At 34.0% G+C, this 21,265-nt stretch overlaps 4 protein-coding genes and 1 non-coding gene across 5 annotated transcripts; 3 read left to right on the forward strand and 2 right to left on the reverse strand.

The window, feature by feature from the left end:
• The first annotated feature begins 825 nt into the window (after window positions 1–825).
• On the forward strand, window positions 826–1,929 carry LOC104752679 (uncharacterized). Its single transcript, XM_010474879.3, has one exon. It carries the CDS (start codon window positions 1,203–1,205, stop codon window positions 1,773–1,775), a length of 573 nt encoding a protein of 190 aa, XP_010473181.1. The 5' UTR covers window positions 826–1,202; the 3' UTR covers window positions 1,776–1,929.
• A 708-nt stretch (window positions 1,930–2,637) lies between these two features.
• Window positions 2,638–4,501, forward strand: LOC104752680 (histone deacetylase HDT4). Its single transcript, XM_010474880.3, has 8 exons — window positions 2,638–2,795; window positions 3,051–3,121; window positions 3,233–3,450; window positions 3,586–3,605; window positions 3,693–3,728; window positions 3,824–3,918; window positions 4,017–4,179; window positions 4,257–4,501. The coding sequence occupies exons 1-8, from the start codon at window positions 2,783–2,785 to the stop codon at window positions 4,304–4,306; spliced, it is 666 nt and encodes a 221-aa protein (XP_010473182.2). The 5' UTR covers window positions 2,638–2,782; the 3' UTR covers window positions 4,307–4,501.
• A 439-nt stretch (window positions 4,502–4,940) lies between these two features.
• On the reverse strand, window positions 4,941–5,012 carry TRNAG-UCC (transfer RNA glycine (anticodon UCC)). Its single transcript has one exon. It is a non-coding gene; the product is annotated as a tRNA-Gly (tRNA).
• Window positions 5,013–5,355: 343 nt separating this feature from the next.
• LOC104752681 (UDP-D-apiose/UDP-D-xylose synthase 1) lies at window positions 5,356–8,182 on the reverse strand. The gene is made up of 9 exons (XM_087491337.1): window positions 7,580–8,182; window positions 7,237–7,329; window positions 7,022–7,129; window positions 6,574–6,688; window positions 6,352–6,485; window positions 6,164–6,265; window positions 5,960–6,052; window positions 5,731–5,866; window positions 5,356–5,641 (listed from the first exon to the last, which is right to left on the reverse strand). Exons 1-9 carry the CDS (start codon window positions 7,853–7,855, stop codon window positions 5,529–5,531), a joined length of 1,170 nt encoding a protein of 389 aa, XP_087347463.1. The 5' UTR covers window positions 7,856–8,182; the 3' UTR covers window positions 5,356–5,528.
• Window positions 8,183–15,082: 6,900 nt separating this feature from the next.
• LOC104752682 (protein argonaute 5-like) lies at window positions 15,083–21,046 on the forward strand. The gene is made up of 20 exons (XM_087490658.1): window positions 15,083–15,925; window positions 16,279–16,484; window positions 16,594–16,743; window positions 16,828–16,958; window positions 17,094–17,203; window positions 17,302–17,405; window positions 17,539–17,674; window positions 17,771–17,887; window positions 17,996–18,103; window positions 18,186–18,257; window positions 18,606–18,728; window positions 18,833–18,971; window positions 19,054–19,175; window positions 19,315–19,452; window positions 19,537–19,679; window positions 19,767–19,829; window positions 19,950–20,143; window positions 20,222–20,295; window positions 20,394–20,488; window positions 20,572–21,046. The coding sequence occupies exons 1-20, from the start codon at window positions 15,251–15,253 to the stop codon at window positions 20,774–20,776; spliced, it is 3,105 nt and encodes a 1,034-aa protein (XP_087346784.1). The 5' UTR covers window positions 15,083–15,250; the 3' UTR covers window positions 20,777–21,046.
• Window positions 21,047–21,265: the final 219 nt, after the last annotated feature.

Raw genomic sequence — 21,265 nt, forward strand, 5'->3', positions numbered from 1 at the left:
TTATTTACAATGTTTTTTTGTTTCATTTGAATTTTAGTAAAAGTTTTTTTAGTATGCAATTTAAATGTAATTTTTAAAAGTTTTTAAAATTATAATATGTTTAAGATTATTATATTATTAAATCTTATGATCTTACATCTGTTCTCCTAATAACTAACTTCTTAACAAAAGATCTAAACTAATAATCTTATGTTATTTTCATTATATTTTTACTCTAAAAACATCCTAAAGTGTTCTCCATTAAACATGCGGTAATAGGAGACCTAGAGAGATAGTAAATAGTATTTGTTGTTCGGTATTTGCATGTGTTTGACAAAGTAACGTAAGAGTAGGAGTGCAGGACATAGAATCTATGTTGATTACTACTCTTTTTATTAATTAAAAAAAAATTCAAAATAGAAAATAGAATTATTTTTTGTCTAATAGCTATGTTTACAAACTAACTGGGGTCCACTGAATTTTGTTCACCCTAAAAAAACGCATACAGTGTTTTCTTATTTTTTTGGACATAGACCCATTTTTAAAAACAAATCTTGAAATACGCTTTTCATAAGGTTACCATTATTCGCTGCCTAAATTAATCTACTTTTATATATTAGTATATTCAATTCATGCACATGGGTACTTTAATTTCTATAAAGCCGATATGGTTTTTAAGGAACAAATAAATAAATTTTAAAATGTATTAGAACATGCTTTAATTTTAATTAAAAATAGAGTATATTTCAAAAATTCAATTTTATAGTAGAAATTAAAAGTAACCACGTGCATGAATGTAAAACCTAGTCCAAATTGGTTTCTACGAGAGTACGACCTATGGATAACATAAATACTACTAATTTCATTCATAAATTCAAAAGCCACCGGTTGAACCTGGACTCAATACCCAAGTTACACACAATAATTGGATCTCCGGTTCACCTCCTATAGCCGGTTCCCTTCACCTCACACTCCCTCTGAGAAATTTCCAAGAAATTTCTCACCCTTTCATTATCTACAAATCCCACTATATATACTCCTCTCCTTCAATTCTAATCTTTCTCACATTCCCCATATTATATTATACTTTTACCCACACCATCCTCCGTTATTTACATATTTGCCACTCCTCGACTTATGTAAGCTTTTTTCCCGGTGACCGGCGTCAATACAAGAGCCACCACCGCTTCTCCAAGACGGTTTAAAAACAAATCGTTAAAACAATGAAGAACGGTAACAAGAAAGCAACGCCGGAAACAGAGAAGTCTCACCGGAGAAAAATCTCGGATAAAGCGATGTCGTTTCACGGAAGAGGAACGACGCCGCTATCGAACCCGGGAGAGCTTCGGAGACCGAAGACGTTACCGGAACTATTCTCAACCGGTGGTCAAAGCATCACTAGATCGGATACGGCTTCGTTCCCGCCGCGTCTGACGAAACTGTTACTCAACGTGACGGTTCAAGGGAGTTTAGGAGCTGTTCAGATTATCATCTCGCCGGAATCCACCGTTAGCGACTTAATCGACGCCGCGATTCGTCAGTATGTTAAAGAAGCTCGCCGGCCATTCTTACCGGAATCTGAACCGTCGCGGTTTGATCTTCATTACTCTCAGTTTAGTCTTGAGAGTATCGGAAGAGACGAGAAACTGATATCGCTTGGTTCAAGAAACTTTTTCTTGTGTGGCCGGATAAATAACGCCGGCGGTGGTGGTTCGTCGTCGTCGGAATCTTGTTCGAAGGAAGCTGAGAAAGTGGCTAAAACTAGTTTCCATTGGCTCAAATTTATTGGCTTCTAGAAGTTTTAAACATTTTGGATCATTATTGCTTTTTTTTTTCCAAATTATTTTCAACATTTATTTATTTTCTAGGAAGAAATATATATATTTTTATTTAGTAATCTGTAAATATATTTCTATATAGAAAATGAATGATCATCATAAATTAGTGGTACATAATGTCTTTTTTTATTCAATTATATGCCAAGATGATTCAAGAAAGGTCTAAATACATTTTGACATAATGAATACTGTCATTATATTTGATGACTTTAGAAGGATGGATATAGCCACAAAGATGGGTAATTACAATCTAAATAGAACATCGTTATTTTATTATATTATCTGTTTGTTGTTTGTGAGATATGTACTTTGGTTTGAGACCTCTAAATCTAATAATAGAAGTTTGCTTTCATGTTTATGTAATAACGACTTTGGCCAACCTTATCCCTAAAGTCAGACATTTGTGAATTGTGACCAACGAAGAAACCAATTCAGTGCCGTGTTGCTCTTCTTCTTTTTATTAGCTTTATTGGTTTAATCCTCCTTTTTAATAAGATAATTTTTTAAGGGTTGATTTACAAAATGAAATATAGAATTAAAATTTGATGAAAATTATTATGTAAATAACTTAATAAAGAGAGAATCTTTTCTATGATTCTTTGAGATTTCACAAATATATCCTTCTAGTTTTAGATTATGTAATAAAAAATAAAGATTATTTTCTTTAAAAAAGTAGTACATCTAAAACTCATCATCAAATAAGGCCGATTCTAATTTGGCCCACTATGAATAAAGGCCCATTAACCTAGCCACCCAAAAGGAGTAAGTCTTTCCATTTTTATTTTTTTTGGTTAAAATTGTTGTAAAACCCTACTGGCTAAAAGGAAGTTTAAAGGAGGAGTAAGAAGAGCATCCATATAAATAAAAGCCGCTCCTTTGTTCTCTTTGTTTTTTTCAAACAAACTCTAAAACCCTAAATTTCATCATCTCAAAGCAGCCACACACATCTTCATCTTTGACTAGCTATGGAGTTTTGGGGTATTGCCTCTCTGAAATTTTATACTTTTATAACTTCTATTGATAAAATCAGTTTTTGTATTCCTTAGCTTTGTTATGTGAAAGAGCCTTAAAAATCTGGTTTTTATATCTCTATGTAGTCAAAAAGCATTGTCATTGTGTTCAAAACTGTATGAGATTGTTTGCTAATATTAGTATTCTTGGTTTTCAAAGCATCTGTCCTTTATGAGTTTTTTTGTTTGAATTGGTACTTGATGAGTAATGGTTCAATTGTAGGAATTGAGGCTAAGCCAGGGATGCCTCTTATGGTGGAACCAGAAGATGGTTACTTAATCCATGTCTCTCAGGTATGTTATCAGTTTTTGGAATTTTTCTCTCTCTCTCTCTCTCTCTGCTTTGTAAACAAAACTGAACATGATTGATATTGATTGGGTGAGTTGTTGTTACCATTCTCTTAGGTTACTATTGGTGACTTGAATAAGTTGAAAGGAGATGAGAATGTTCCAATTTATGTGAAGCATGGTGAGGATAAGAATAAGATTGTTATCGGAAATCTCTCAAAGAAGTTTCCTCAAGTTTCTCTTGATATCTTCTTTGATCAAGAGTTTGAGATTTCTCACAGCTCTGTAAGCAGTGTCTTTCTTATTGGTTACAAGTCCCCTGGTGACGACGAACAATATCCTTTTGTTTTTCATTGGTTGTATCTTTCAATGGTTTATTCAAATTTATGTTCACAAAGCTTGTGTCTGTTTATCCTTGATTTGGCTTTTGCTCTGCCTTTTTTTTTTTTTTTTTTTTTCTGATGCTTCACGGATGAGGAGATTGATTCTGGTGAGTTTCTTATTTTTTAGTTAATATTTTGATTTCAATTGCTATCAAAGCTTGAAGCTTTATCTTTTCTCTTTTTATTGTGTGTAGATTCTGAGTTAGAGGAGTACATGGAACAACAATGTGGTAAGCTCACTTTAGAAAGCCTACTGTTTTGAGGTAGTTTGAGTTTAGTTGTGACTCTATTTATAAAATCTTAACCTTGACATTGTTATAAAAAGGTGCTTTGCCTCCAAATGAAATGAATAATGAGATCATGCCTGAAGAGGATGAATCTGACTCAGGCGAAGAAGATGATGAATCCGGCTCAGATGAGGTAGATTTTGCTCCAGGAGTTAGTTGTGTGTAGCAAGCAATGAATCAGTGTAAAAAAGCTAATCTTGATTGATTTGTCCTGTTTGTTTGCTTGCTTAGATGGGTTCTGATGAGGATGAGGATGAGTCTGATGAAGAAGACGTAGAGGATGAATCACCTTTAAAGGTTGAGCCTCCGAGTAAGAAGATTCCAAATGGTAAAGCAACGAACAACACAGTTGCATCAAAGAAGGCTAAAGCTGCGTTTCAGAACAAGTCATCAGGTAACTAAAAATCCAAAGTGAAGAGAGATAGAGATGAAACTGGATTAATGAGTTTCAACCATTTTTTTTTGATGCAGGAGGGAAGAAGAAGTGCCCATTCCCATGTGGTTTTTCCTGCAAAAACTAGAGACTCTGCCAAAGTCACATTTTTTCATACAAGTTTTTGCTTTTTGATACAAAATTTTGATAGTTATTACCCCTATTGGTTAATGGTTGAGTTACTTGTGAGGCTTTTAGGCTCTTGAAAATTTTGGATTATTCTAATATGTTGTTATGTTGTCTTTTGGGGTGTTAGTTAAATGGTTTCAATGGTTATTCTTAATTATAATTATTAACTGACGGGTGAAGCGAATATTGGCCATAGTAGCATCAGCTTGATCCTTGATCTCAAATTGACTTCTCCTCATGTCAAAATTTCCATTGCAGATACCCATAAGTTGTCTACACATAACAAAAAACACATATTCACAACTCTACCATAGAGAGAGAGAGAGATAAGATTCGAAACTCGTGAAAACTATTTAAATATAATAGAAAATATGTAATTATGAGTTTATGAAACTGTTAAAATAGATTTGCTTATAAATTTATTCGAAATTGGTCACACAACTAATTCAAGTTGTCCTTTTTTAACCACCTTTGTTTGTTAAACACTGAATTTTGTTTTTTTTTTAAAAAAATCAAAAGAGAAACAGGCAGAATTCTGCGACCAAATAAATGAAAACAGAGACGCAAATTATGCAAAAAGAAAAATATAATTTTGCGTCTGCCGGGAGTCGAACCCGGGTCTATTGCTTGGAAGGCAATTATCCTAACCGTTGGACTACAGACGCTATTAATTCTGGATTGCTTTTTACAATATAATAACTGTTTAAAAGATCGTTAAACACCAAAGCTTTTTTCTTTTCATAGCCGTCGCCCGTCGGATTTGAAGATCACTAAAAAGCTAAGCTTCAATGATGTTCATCCTTTTCACTTAAACTTTAGTCAGATAAGTGAATCTTCATTCCTTATTACGTAGAACAGAGAAATTCATAAATATTCTTGTAAAAGAAAACACTTCTGTCTATATATCATTCACTACAAACGATTAACCTTTTGATTTCTGACAGCTGCAACATACATGGACATTTTGCAAACAAAGTAACAAACCAAACCAAACAAGAGGAAAACTTATTAGGAAAAATATAGAACATATACTTGGAATGAACCACCGTGATTATACTGTTTTCTTAACAACAAGAAAGGTTTTCTCTGGGATGAAAAACAAAAAATAGAATCGAATAGAGTAAAATGCCAAAACGATGCGTGTTTAACGAGTTTTGCCGACAATTGAGGTCTTGGAAATTTTACGAAGCCACAGGTTTGGATGTTGCCTTCTTTACAGCTTCAGCGTAGGTCCTGTGCTGATAGGTTAAGGTCGACTCGAGCAAGTCCCACAGAGATGTCTTCGGGTCCCATCCTATTTTTCATAGTCAAAAAAATCTATCAGATTAGCTATCATCTTTACTCTCTAAGCATATTATCAATCACTTGAGATGTGGGAATTACCGAGTTGGCGGTTAATGATTGTCATGTCTGGGATTCTCTTGTCACTGTCGTCATAACCTTCCCCGTAAAACTCTTTGGAGCTAACATCAACCGTTGGGCTCTCTATGGCTCCCTCTCCACTCACTTTCGCGTAAACCTGAAATATGATTCGTTTTAAATATTTGAGAACCAGAGGAGGATAGCAAAATCCACCACGTCTTTCAGTTGTTTTGAAACCAATCTTCCTCACCTCAGTCATCATTTCAGCTAGCTGTCGTACTGTAACTTCGTTGTTTGGATTGCCAACATTGAAGATATGCCCATTTGCCCTCTCTGGGTTTTCCTGAAACACATAAACAATATATCAGTGCAGGTTCTTTTGGTTGGATCTCCTTTAAAGTTTAACAGTTTGTAAACAAAAACGACAAAGAATGATATAAGCAATAGAACGTACAATCATCAAAAGGACGGCTTCGATAGCATCCTTGATGTAGATGAAAGTTCTCTGTGATTCTCCACCATCCACAAGCTTGAGAGGCTCACGGCGTAGAAGATTCTGAAATATAAATAGGAATGCATTAATAAAAAGTTGGCAAATATACAGAATGACATTGGATTAAAGACTCGCCTTTGCATACTTACATTACTAAAGCAGGCGAGGACACGTGGGACACCTTCGCTAGGACCATCAATGCCGGGGATGAAATCCATCCTAGGTCCAATCCAGTTAAAAGGTCTTACAATGGTGAACTCAAGTCCATTCTCAGCACCCTCAGCTGTCACAAGAAACAAATGATGTAAACCTTTTGGTTCTTACCACATTATATTCACTCACATGTCAGCTAAGAAAAATAAAAAGCCTACCATAAACGAGTCTCTCAATCAGTTGCTTTGCACACGCATATGACCACCTCTGCTTCTCAATTGAACCAAATATGCAAGGGGAAATATCTTCTTTAAGAACATAGAAAGAAGGATCCTGTAGAAAGCACAACAAACAACATTAGCAAACAATGAAGCCAACCCACGGCGATTGAAGTTCTAGAAACCATGTTTTTCTACATATTTTAGTTATTCTAAGCTTCTACAGGTGTGTGATAGACGACTAGTTATCTAAACTTTTAACTAAAATTAAAAAAAAAAAAAGTTATACGAAATCCACTGAATAATTCACAGTTAAACTCATATGGCTAGGAAAAAGAAAGAAAATTGTTAGTTTCAACATGTTCCTCAGTACATTACATTCATTGGTGAGATTGATAAAAAAGAAGACCAAAACATGTTGAAAGCGAAAGGTGCAAAAAGGCATTACGTCACGCAGGGGATGATCCTTAGGAAGAAAGCTTCCTATGGTTTTTCCATATACTTCACAGGTGGAAAAGTGAATGAGACGCTTGTTGTTCTCAGAGCAGTACTTAACCTACACAAACCAACACATCAACCAATCAATTTCAACTAATAATTAATGAGGCACATAACTTGTTTCCATCAATTCTTTAGAACAACAGCTACGTAAGAAACACATACCACTGGGAGCGCATCAATGAAATTGCTGTAGATAGTATCAAGAGGACGCGTATTGTAATCAGCTGGAGTACAGATCGCAGCAAGATTTATAGTCTGCAGAACCAAAAAAAAAAAAACAAAGATCAGAATTACATCAGAAAATCACCAATCTCAACACTGAAGAAAACAAAAAATCACAGATCAACATATCTAAATTCCGAATAACAGATCAGATCTGAGACAAAAATCACGATTACACACTATCAATTTCCTCAACAGTTAAATTATCACACTTAACTAATAAACAACGAAGAACAGAGAGAGATAGATACGAAGAAACAATTTCATAAGCAAATTTATTTACCAGATCCGCCATCTTAATAAGTCCTTCAAGCCTGGAATCATGCTTAATATTGATACGATGAAACTGGATCCGACCACTCCATTCAACGGAATCAGGCTCAAGCAAGTGTTTGATCTTATCGTTGTAAACATCGAGCGCAAGCACCTTATGCGGCGTCTCCGTCATCAGCTTCTCACAGAGATGTGAACCGATGAAACCTCCGGCTCCGATCATGCATATCGTCATCGGTTTTATCGGTCTTCCATCTAGATCCACTCTATTAGCTCCGCTCGCCATGATTACTCTCTCTCTCTCTCTCGAGAAGATCAGATCAGAAAAATAAAAAAATCAAATCCTTCGTTTACAGTAAAGCTTTCTCCCTCTCTCTCTCTCTCTCGAGGAGATGATAACACAATGCGTTCTAATGGTGACGGTGGGATATTTATTTTAACAGAGAAGAAGATGCATCGCATGTGAACAACGGAGAGGCAAATTGGTTTCGGTCGAAATTGAAAAATATTATCAACTCTCGGTATCGGCGCGTGGTTTGTACGTGCGTTATCTGTATATCCCACGTGATCTCGTTTTGATTTTGAGAGGATGTGAGCAAGCAAAAAGATCTGTTTTATTATTTTCTTCGACTAATGATTTTATATGATTTATTAATTATTATTATGATTGTTAATCTAGTAACTAATTACTAGAATGTGTTTATTTCATTAATTAAAGTTTTTTTTTGTCACTGCAATACATTGGGTTAGAGCCAATGTGACGGAACATCGTTTACAAGGTGCACTGCGGAACAAACTCGTCGTGTCAGATTATCTGTTTAATCATTATGCGAGCGTGAAATTAAGATCCACGAGAAATAAGTGAATTCTTCTTTATCTTTCTGGATATCTTTCAAATAAGGCGTGAACGCTGACCATTTTGCATGTGAAAACATCATTTTCACTAAGTCAGAACAGTCGGTAAAGAAAACAACATTATCATTATCCGCCTCAATTATAGAACGCATTGCCCAAACGAGAGTTTTGACTTTTGCATGAAGCGGGGAGAGACTACGACGAAGATTGACTACTCCCATAGTAAGGACCTCCTCTAAAGGAGGAGAACAAAACTAACCTCGGCGTGCATATGGATTTGTCGCTTTCCAAGAGTCATATACAAAACCTAAATAGCTTGTCTGATGCCTATCTACCATGAAACCACCACCGCCACCATACCATGAAACCACCACCGCCACCAGGGATTATCCTTGGGACCACATATGTAGGCTCAGCCACATCCTCAAGTTGTGCCAGAAACCAAGCTTTGGACTCATCATTCGCTAACCACAAAATCTCTACTGGATTTAAATTCAGGTTACTTAAAAAATTATCATTCTGGGCCTTCCAAATATATCACAAAATCCATGGATAAATTTCTGCATAATCCATGAATAATTAGAAATTCTTTTAACAAGATAAATTGCCATATCGCATAAATGTCAGAAAAAAAATCTAACCCCAAATCTAAAGTTTTTTAAGTGATTGTATAATAAGAAAAATGTGGCACAACTTTATCAGATTAATATTTGCATATAAAACCATTATCCCGCAATTACAATTCTGTTTGTTAACAGTCCAAAAAAAAACATTTTGAACCTATATCGGATAAAAACTCCTATTGAGATCCATTTTCCATTTTTAAAACGTTTTAAAAACGGAAACTCGTGGAAACATGGAAACAAGACACAAAAACAGAATTTCAAAAAATTTCTGTTTGAAAACATAAAAGAAAACACTACGGAAATGGGAAACACTACAAAAACATTTTGATATTTATGTTAATTCAATTATTCAATATTTATGTTTTGAATTTTTGTTGTTTCAAATATTTCTTTCGATATGCTTTTACGTTTGATGTTTTGGTATATATATATATATATACATATATGTATATACATACATTTCTAAAACATTTCCACTTTTTAATTTTAGAAAAAAAGCCGTTTTCATTTCCGAAATGTTTACTTTCATGTATCCGTTTCTGTTTCCATTTAACCTAACTGAAAACAAAATATAAAAAAACTGCATAAAATGATCAAAGAAGAATTAGCAGTACCAAAAATGATAAATAAAGTAACCATTTTGGAATCAATACAAAGAGTACTCTTCTCGACATAGACGAAAACTTGACCAAGTAACATTGGAGATTCCACTTTTTATTACGAATGTTAAAAATTCTTTGGAAAGAATTTAGATGTGCATTGCTAAATCAACATATGTATTTTTTTTTAAGTGGACTAGTTACACTCCATCCTTATTAACTAGCCTTAATTGCATGTACGTACTATGAGATTTGATGCAATGCGATGTTTACGTGTTAGGCCCATTTTCTATTTATATCTGATAAGATGTTTAATTTTGGATTGCTAAGAACTTTTTTTATAACCATTTTATTTATTTATAAGAGTATTTATTATTTTTAAAAACAAAAAAACTATAGTTTGATACACTACTAAATCTACAAATACATTTTTTCTTTTTTCTAAAATAGCTACAAATACTTTTGTGTAACTTTATTTGGAATTTGCATAAGATAACGTTTTCATATGCGATTTACTCATTTTACATACCCATGAAGACGTTTTAATTACAAACAAAAAATGTTATAGGTCGTCTTTAATCATTATGAAAATTTTATTTATCGTATTGGAAAATTTAACCCAAAAGAGCATTTGGGCAGCCTTGGGTTCATGTGATCGCCCCATAGCTAGTGAGCTGTTCGACCGGTAGATCACTGATATACCCACATGGTCAGGTCAACAAAATTAATCTTATTTATATATATATATGCTAGTTATTATTTTATTTTATTTTGTCTTTTCTAAAAAGGATTGAGACAAAAAAGAAAGAGAAACAAATGATGAACAATAATAATCAGGTACATTTCCACGAAGCAACAACCTCGAAACTCTCATCACAAAACCCCAACCACACTTTTCTTTGAAATGGGATGTTGTACAAGTCCATTCACGAATTCATCTACTTATTGTTCATAGCTTTATGTTTTTATAGATGATACATATGGTATAGTACTTCCTACTGGCTATACAATAAATTTCCATGAGATGTTTCTTATCACAGAAATGTGTATATTACAAACATCAATATCGATATAATCATCTTTTTTTTTTTGCTGTCTGAGCTTTTTTTGACTGATCAAATACTTCAATGCTAGCTTCTTCGTTTCACTGTAGTACGGTCTAAACTTGATTCAAACTCGTGCCTCAAGTTATACATATAAAACGATAAGAAAGACTAAATATATGTTTATCTAAAAACATAGAAAAATGCCTAGATGTTTCTTATAGAATTAAACAAAAAAAAAAAAAAAAAACCTTTTATATGCAAAGATTTTTTTTGAACAAACAAAGATTGAAAATTACTTTTTCATTCTTTTACATAGAAGCTCTCATTCTCTCATTGCTCAAAGCTTGAGCTGTCGTCGTTTTTATAAAAGTAATATCGTGAAACAACTAGTTATGTACTTATATCCAAAACATGATTGGAGTCATCCATTTGTAAAATATGAATTCGAATGGTCGTCACAAATGTGTATATATATGTATATATATATATAGCCTTATAGAGTATAACATTGTCTAATAGTACTTCCTAGTAGCTAGGCAATAAATGCCCATGAGATGTTTCTTATCACTATTAGGGCATCATTAAAGGGGAACTATTTTTGGTGTTCTTAGATTAAATATATAGTGAAAATAATGCTAGATCAGTTGTTAAGATCATAGGTAAAAAAAATGGAAGAGCTAATTATGGTGTTCTTAGAATAAAGATATAGTGGAATAATATTCATAAACATTTTACAAATTATAAAAACTTATAAAATAACATTTAAATTGCTTATTTATATAAAAGTAATTATATACTTATAAATTAATATAATATTCATAAACATTTTACAAATTATAATTACTTATAAAATAACATTTAAATTGCTTACTTATATAAAAGCAATTGTATACTTATAAATTAATATAATATTCTTAAACATTTTACAAATTATAAAAACTGATAAATTAACATTTAAATTGCTTACTTATATAAATGAAATATTTTTTTTTTTTCCAAAAAATCTCGTCCAATCATATGAAGCCACGTCAAATAAGAACTGGGCTTAGATCATTTCTACATCAAAAACTAAAAAAAGTGTTCTAAGCCACTATTCATTATTTTTATAATTTTTTTGGGCTAAGAACGGTGTTGGCCTTATATGTACCTTATGGAACATCATAATCATCCGTTTCCCGAGCTTTTTTGTCTGATCTAGACAACAATGTATGACGTATATTCATTTCATGTGTTATATACGGTCCAAACTCGCTCCCTTCCGCAAGTTTCACTTTACTGGTACGAAAGACTACAAATACAATTTTTTTTATAAAAAGAACATCTACCAATTATGATTTCTTAGTTTCTCAAAGATTTTGACCAAAAAACAAAAAAAAAAGGTTTCTCCAAGATTACCATTTAGTATGGTACAAAACCAATGAAAATATAAGAATGCACTTCCCTTTCGATTTCTAAACTAGTTTCCTTCTTGCTAATACGAAATACTAATATATATATTTGAACAAATCCTATTTCATATCTTTCCACATTTGCTTGATTAGTCTTGATATCCTCAACCCATCAAAGATTGATTACTCTTTATAAAAGAGATTCTTGTTAAAAATGCCATTTAAAAAAAAAAATCGTTATGATATACTATTTTTTGAATAGTTTGTGGATTTTGCCACTTTTTTAAAAAGAGAAGAATATGTATTTTTCATTGTTTTTTTTTAATTATATAACATGTACTTCATATCAAATACTAAACCTTAAGAACAAATAAAACCGACTGAACTCAAACATAACAAATAAAACACATTTAAATCATATTTATATAATTTATAATCAAAATGGTAAAATCCGATCCATAAACTATTCAAAAGTGGAAAAATCAACAAAAACCATTCCAAAAATGATATTTTTTTCATAATTAATTCATTACAAATTGATATGTGAGTAACTTGTGTTCCTATAGGCTAGATTGACAAAGTGTTTGTAGAGACGTTACGGTGGAAACGCTAATAAATAATGTTTTCACATCTTTCACACTTGTAACGAAAAAAGTTAGAACTGCTCTAAAAAGCTAAGCGTTATCACGATGGATATGTGAGAGTTTGGAATATTATTTTTAAATAATTATCACTTACAAATTTTAATTTTGAAGCCAAAATGTTCTAGTAAACAAAATGTTTGACTTGAGTTCAAATGCATGTTAAATCATATTTATGTAACTTACAAACAAAATGGTAAAATCTATAAACTATTCAAAATATGGTAAAATCAACAAAATCAACTCCAAAAATGATTTTCTCATAATTGATTCCTTTACAAAATGATACGTGAGTAAATTGTGTTCCTATCGACTAGATTGGCAAAGCGTTTGTAGGGACGTTGTGGTGGAAACGCTAAGTCTCAACGTTAATCAAGAATGTTTTCACATCTTTCACACATGTAATGAAATAAGTGGAATTACTCTAAAAAACTAAGCGTTATCACGCTGTATATGGAAGAGTTTTGGGTTTTTGAATATCACTTTTAAATAATTATCACTTAAAATATATTAATTTTTAAGCCAAAATATTCTAATAAACAAAATGTTTGACTTGAGTTCAAATAATCAACAATATATTCAAATTTGCTTTCAATATTCCCTTATTCAAATTTAAAATTAACATTAAAAAAATATATATTTAAAATGGGTTATGTAAAGATATATTTTAGAAATATATGTAAATTTTATATGGAGAGCTTGTAGATGATTATTTTTTTGTTTTCGTTATTGTTTCCAGAAAAAGATGTTTTTTATAGCCCATTTTTTATATATATATTTTTCAAGGTCAAAGCGTTTGTAGGAACGTTACGGTGGAAACGTTAAGTCTCAACGCCAATCAAGAATGTTTTCACATCCTTCACACGTGTAATGAAAATTTTGGATCTGCTCTAAAAAGCTAAGCGTTATCACAATGGATATGTGAGAGTTTGGAACATTATTTTAAAATAATTATCACTTAAAATATATTAATTTTAAAGCAAAATATTATAGTAAAAAATATTTGACTTGAGTCCAAATAATCAACAATATATTAGAATATGCTTTCAATATTCTCTTATTCAAATTTTAAATTAACATTTTTAAAAATATATATTTAAAATGGGCTATGTAAATATATATTTTTAAATAAATCTGTAAATTTTATACGAAGAGCTTGTAGATGATTTTTTTTTCTTTCTTTATTTGTTTCCGAATAAGATGTTTTCATAGTTTTTTTTAATAATAAAACTAGTCTTACTTACTATTAACATCAATCGCAATAATCTTTGAATGCTGTTTTATTACCATTTTAAACACGGTAAAAGAAGGAACATTATATTGTAGTCGTTAGTCAAACTCCACTAACTAAAAATCCATTTATAACATAAGAATTTAGAATGGTGAGAAATATAAATAAGGATTAGCATGCTTATATACAAAATTACTTATAATTCCCACAAAATTGAATGTTAGATAGTTACAAACATTGTTGTTCAATGTTCACTATAAAAGAAAATAGTTTATTTTCATATCAGTCCTTAGCGTTAATATAAAGCAGTCTCACAGTGCAAATAAACTAAAAATCCATAAAGATAATACAGTAATAATAATAATTTCTAAAAAAAAAAATAATAATTCAAAATTCAAACTCTCTAATAAAGAAAAAACAAATAAAGGAAAAAAGCTTATTCGTACGACATGGGTTGTAGTATAAATTAATGAAAAAGAAAAGAACAAACAAGCATTAATCCGAAAACTTTTACTACTAGCATTTTTATTAACATCAGTAAAAACTAAAAAGACAAAAACAAGACCTCGTAATCAATGAACCTGCCTGCCGTAAGAAACTGACGTGTTGGTAAAGAGGGAATTATGAATGTGTCAGATAATATATTATCAAATCATCAATCATATTCAATATTCACTAATACAAATCTTCTTTTGACTTCTTAAAAATACAAATCGGTAAATGTTTCTTTCCTTTTTCTTTTCTTCTATATTAAAAAGATCAAGAATTATAAGTTTTCAAGTAAATACAAAATAGAAAAAAGCTGGAATAGTAAATAACATAGTCCCAATAGTGGTAAAATCTGTTACTTTGTCTCTGCTCTGGTTCTTCTGCATAAAGCATATGCAGACTCCAATTCATGAAAAAAGAACACAGCCTTTATTTATATTTTTTTTATAATAAAAGAAGTTACCAAGCACAGAGGAAATTACGAGGAACGTGGTCACGAAATTACAAGGGCAAAACAGTCAATTACATATTTCTGTACAGTTAAAAGAAGAGAAGGCAAAGCGGCAAGGGTAAAATCGTCAGAAACGAGGGGGCAGAACCATAAGGGTAAAATAGTAATCTTGGTTTTTTTTTTTTTTGGGTTCCTTTTTAACTTGCAGTTTCTTTATAAAAACGGAGACGTCGTCGTCCCACTCTCTCTCTACACACACACAGAGACTCATCAGTAAACCATTTTTCTCTCTCTCCGTTTCTGAAAAGATTTTTGTTTCTTCTTCGGGAAGGTTTCTTCTGCTTTCACAATCACAATGTCGAATCGTGGCGGTCACGGCGGCGCTGGTCGTGGCGGCAGAGGAGGACGGAGGTCTGACCACTCTTCTTCTCACGGTGGCCGTGGTGTTCCTTTTCCGTCTAACCAGTCTTCTTCTCACGGTGGCCGTGGTGTTCCTTTTCAGTCTGACCAGTCTTCTGGTCGCGGTGGCTGTGGTGTTCCTTTTCCGTCTGACCAGTCTTCTCCTCACGGTGGCCGTGGTGTTCCTTTTCCGTCTGACCAGCCTTCTTCTCACGGTGGCCGTGGTGTTCCTGTTTCTCGCGGGAGAGGTCGTGGTAACGTCGGAGCCGGAGATCTGACGGCGACGCAAGTTCCTGTTTCTGCCGGGAGAGGTCGCGGTAGCGTCGTAACCGGAGATCCGACGGCGAGTCAAGTTGCGTCTTCTTCTAAGGCGACGGTGTCTGTTGCTTCTTCTTCGTCTAAAGAGGGAAGCAATGTTACTACTACGGAGGTTTCTGACGCTGCTGCGGCGTTGTCGAAGCTTCAGATTACACCGACGGAGACGAAACCGGAGGCTACGCTTCCACCGGCGTCGTCGAAGGCGGTGACGCATCAGTTACGGCCAGGGCGTGGTACTGTGGGGAGGAGAATCACTGTTCGTGCGAATCATTTCCTTGTTCAAGTTGCCGATCGTGATCTCTACCACTACGATGTAAGTCTCTTGTTTACTCGACGATGATGAATCTGCTCTTGTTTGTTGTTTTTCTCGTGTGCTGATTTCAAATATTTTCGTCTCTTATGATTTTGTCGTTTGTGTTCATCGTTGGGGTTTTTTTTTTTTTTTTTTTTTTCATTTGAGGAATCTGCTCTTGTTTGTTCTTTTATACTGTTGATCTGATGTATTTTCGTATGTTTTTCAACAAGTTCGTAGAGATTTTTTGACATGATGAATCTGTTTTTTTCAGTGTCTTGTGTTTATTGACTTGTTTTTTTTGTCGTATAGCGTTGTTGTTTCATGAATGGAGATGTACGGCTAAAACTTTGTTTTTTTTTTGTGGGTTACAGGTTTCGATCACTCCTGAGGTTATATCAAAGGCAGTGAACAGGAACGTGATGAAAGTTTTGGCTAAAACATATAAAGATTCTCACTTGGCAGGGAAGATTCCTGCGTATGATGGAAGGAAAAGCATCTATACTGCTGGTCCTTTACCTTTTGAATCGAAAGAGTTTGTTGTGAATCTGACGGAAAAAAGAGCTGATGGTTCTTTTGGGTAATGCCTTTTTAAACTCTTCGTAGATGGGTTTGTTTGTGTTGTTCAGAAATGCTCGTTGCACGTGTATTTACATTTTATTGTTTGGCATTGTGATTCTTTCTGGCAGGAAAGACAGACAGTTTAAAGTTGCTATAAAGATGGCGTCAAGACCTGATCTTTATCAGTTGCAACAGTTTCTGCGTCAGAAGCAAAGAGATGCTCCTTATGATGTTATCCAAGTTCTTGATGTTGCTCTCAGGGATACGCCCTCTCAAAAGTAGGAAATCTGGAATTTGCTTAAACTTCCGTATTAACAAAAGCTATGCATAGACTTACGATTCCCTGTATTACTTCTGTGCAGTTATGTCTCTGTTGGGAGGTCTTTTTTCAGCACTGGTTTTGGTAAGGGGGACCTTGGAGATGGTATTGAGTACAACAGAGGTTATTTCCAAAGTTTAAGGCTAACTCAGATGGGCTTGTCGCTGAACATTGGTAAGAACATGTTAAATGTTTTCCTGGGTTGATGTTGTTGATTAAATCTCTTCTTTTTTTTTGGTTGAGATTTCAGTAATTCTACTTGTTTTTGATTTTGATGCATTATAGCTATGTTATTTTCTTGTGATGCAGACGTTTCAGCAAGATCATTCTATGAACAGATTGTTGTCACAGACTTTATTAGCAAGTTTCTGAATATAAGGGACTTAAACAGACCACTTAGGGACTCAGATCGGCTTAAGGTACATCTCTGACTATACTCCACTATTTAAATTGTTAATATTATTGAAGGGGATGCCTTTTATACTTTGTATCTTGAAAATCTTATGTTGGTATCTAGGTGAAGAAAGTTTTGAGGACACTAAAAGTTACGTTGGTACATTGGAAAAACGAAAAAAGTGCCAAGATTAGTGGGATTTCCAGCTGTCCCATCAGTCAGCTAAGGTGAAGATGCTTACTTCATTGAGCTTTGAACAAGTGCAGAATCATTGAACTTTGTTCGGTGCTTTTTCTTGAAAGAGGTGTTTGATCTTTGGTTATAAAGTAGCTGATGTTTCTTTTGTTCTTATAATTTCAGGTTCACCTTAGAGGACAAATCAGAGAAGACGGTTATACAATATTTTGCTGAAAAATATAATTATAGGGTGAAATACCCGTCTCTACCTGCTATCCAAACTGGGAGTGACGCAAGACCTGTCTACATACCCATGGAAGTATGATTTCAATTTAATCATCTACTCTTTTATCTCCATCATTTTCTTGGATGCATTATGTATCCTTAAATATCTGGTTGTTTCTGGCTTTTTCAGCTATGTAAAATTGCTAAAGAGCAAAGATACACCAAAAGGCTCAATGAGAAGCAAGTGACGGCGTTGCTAAGAGCTACCTGCCAACGACCTGCAGAGAGAGAGAAATCAATCAAAACGGTAGGTTTTTTCCTCTTTGCATCACGTTTACAATAATTCTTCCATCGGAAAAGGAGTCTTTAATCTTGCACGTCTGTTTAACATCACGTTTTCTTTTTCTGTTATTAGTTGGTTGTGGAAAATAATTATAACGATGATGATGTGAGCAAGGAGTTTGGGATGTCAGTGACTTCCCAACTGGCCTCGATTGAAGCTCGTGTACTTCCTCCGCCATTGGTGATTTTCTCGACTACACTTTTGTTATTACTTTGCATTTTCTTTTCAATGTTGCTCATCACGATGTTGTTTCTGTTTACAGTTGAAGTACCATGAGAGTGGTAAAGAGAAAATGGTAAATCCACGCCTAGGACAGTGGAACATGATTGACAAGGTAATACTGTAATTGACTATCAATGGCTTTTTGCTTTCTGTAGGCACTTGAAGCTAGATATGAAATATACTTCTATTTTTCTCTTTTGAGAAATCTTATATTTCTCTGCTTTGGATTTGGATGTGGGAAGAAAAAGTTCTTTTTGCTTTCTGTAGGCACTTGAAGCTAGATATGAAATATACTTCTATTTTTCTCTTTTGATAAATCTTATATTTCTCTGCTTTGGATTTGATGTGGAAGAAAAAGTTGGTGATGAAGATTGTACTTAATGCTTCTATTGTAGTTTAATTTGTGTTTTTAAAAATTTGCATCTCATACCTCCGATTGGCTGTGATATGTGTGCTACAGAAAATGGTTAATGGAGCAAAAGTTACGTCTTGGACTTGCGTAACTTTTGCTACACGGATTGAGCCAGGTTTACCGCAAGAGTTCTGCAAACAGCTGACTGGGATGTGCGTCAGCAAAGGAATGGTCTGACTTATCTCATGCTGTTGGGTTTTTCTCACAATGTCACACTTTTTTCTCACAATGTCACACCCGAAAAGTTACTAACTATTTTATATTATGTATACCAGCAACTTAATTCACAGCCTATTATTCCGCTCATCTCTTATCCGCCTCAAAGAATTGAGGAAGCTCTCTATGATATCCACAAAAGGGCACCTGATCTCCAACTATTGATTGTCATATTACCTGATGTGACTGGATCGTATGGTAAGTCTGTAAAAATGATTGGCTATATTTGGTGTAAATTTATTTCGACAATCTGTTCATGAAGTTCGTTTTCTGTCTACAGGAAAAATCAAAAGGATCTGTGAAACAGAATTGGGGATCGTCTCTCAGTGTTGTCAACCAAGACAAGTTTCTAAACTCAATAAGCAGTACATGGAAAATGTCGCATTGAAGATCAATGTCAAGGTCTAGTCTTTTTTTTTTTTTTTTTTTTTTTTTTTGAACTAAATGTCAAGGTCTAGTCATCTATGCTTCTTACTGTTTAATGTTTTAATCATTCAATTGTACTTATATGATGGTGTAAAACGGTTATTTTGTATTACAGAGTGGGGGAAGGAACACTGTTCTTGATGATGCTATCAGAAGAAACATACCTCTTATTACTGATCGCCCAACCATAATCATGGGTGCTGATGTTACTCACCCGCAACCTGGAGAAGACTCGAGTCCATCTATTGCCGCTGTCTGTATATCTTGATTAATATTACGTGTATCTGATTTTATTACTGATTCATCAGAAAAGGTAATTCTCTTCTGTAAACTTCAGGTTGTGGCCTCTATGGACTGGCCTGAAATAACAAAATACCGAGGATTGGTTTCTGCTCAGGCTCATAGGGAAGAAATCATTCAGGACCTGTATAAGCTGGTACAAGATCCCCAGCGAGGGTTAGTCCACTCTGGTTTGATAAGGTAAGAACAAAATATCTACAACTTTTTATTCTATTTTCTATTGTTTTTGGCAAGATCAATTGAAAGGGACAGTACTTGTGATTTCAGGGAACACTTCATAGCATTCAGGAAAGCTACGGGACACATACCTCACAGGATCATATTCTACCGGTAAGTGATTTTCCTTGAAATGTAATAATCTGCTCATGATCATGTTTGGCTTTACTTGAATGTAAAGATCTGTCAATGAGCAATTGACCAGGTTTTTCTAATTGGTTTCTCTTTATGCAGTGATGGAGTAAGCGAAGGGCAATTTAACCAGGTTCTGCTCCATGAGATGACTGCTATACGCAAGGCTTGTAACTCTCTCCAGGAGAATTATGTCCCTCGTGTCACTTTTGTGATAGTCCAGAAACGACATCACACTCGGTTGTTCCCTGCTCAACACGGGAATCGTGATATGACACACGGCAATATTCTTCCAGGTTTCCACAATCTCCTCTTCTCGATCATCTTAATTCTTTTGATGATCGAATCTTTAATATATTTGCATTTCTTCTTAGGTACTGTGGTTGACACTCAAATCTGTCATCCAAATGAGTTCGACTTCTATTTAAACAGCCACGCTGGTATACAGGTATTGATTGCTTCCAAGAATCTAGACCCAAATTAATGAGATCATTGTCTCTGCATAATTATATTATTAAGTTTCTTCGAATGTATGAATGGTAATAGGGAACAAGCAGGCCAGCGCATTACCATGTGCTTCTCGACGAGAACGGTTTCTCAGCTGATGCCTTGCAAACGCTAACCAACAACCTTTGCTACACGTAAGGAACAACAGAATTGTACATTTACTTTCTGACATCTTTAACTGTCTGAACTTATCTCGCTAAAAAAAAAAATTATGCAGGTATGCAAGGTGCACGAAAGCAGTGTCAATTGTGCCACCAGCTTACTACGCACACTTGGCTGCTTTCCGAGCTCGCTATTACATGGAGAGTGAGTTCTCAGATGGAGGCTCGAGCAGGTCGAGGAACACAACAAGTGGAGGTCCAGTCGCTTCGCAGCTCCCAGCAGTAAAAGACAACGTCAAGGAAGTGATGTTTTATTGCTGATGAAGTGACGATAATTCTCTCTTCGGCCAGTTTTAAATGCCGTTAATAATTTAAAAAAAAACTATATTCGGCTCTCGGGTTTTTTTTAATCTCCTTTTGGGTTTGGCTTGGAATATTCTGAAGGACGCAGCCGACTTTTTCTCTTAGGATTATATTTATGGGTTTTGCTGTTGACGATGATGGTCTGATGACTAGTTTGTCGTTTGTGAAAAACAAAGCGTTATTTATGGATTTTTGGATAATGATCTGGCTCAGAAGTTTTCACATAAATGGTATTTTGCCTTTAGTTTTTTTGCCATTATCTTTGAGAATTTAACTTACCTGCCAATGTTTTTTACTCTTCTTTCTTTACTTTTATATGGACTTATCATAATTTTGATGAAACTGAGAATTCAAGTCATGCTTTTACCTAAACGTAGTAAAAGAACTAGTCATCAGACCATCATCCTTTTCAAACAATATGCTCTCCTTTTGAAAGGACTCAATGTA

Source organism: Camelina sativa, chromosome 16, assembly GCF_030686135.1.
Source record: "Camelina sativa cultivar CO46 ecotype springtype chromosome 16, ASM3068613v1".
Lineage (NCBI taxonomy): Eukaryota > Viridiplantae > Streptophyta > Magnoliopsida > Brassicales > Brassicaceae > Camelina > Camelina sativa.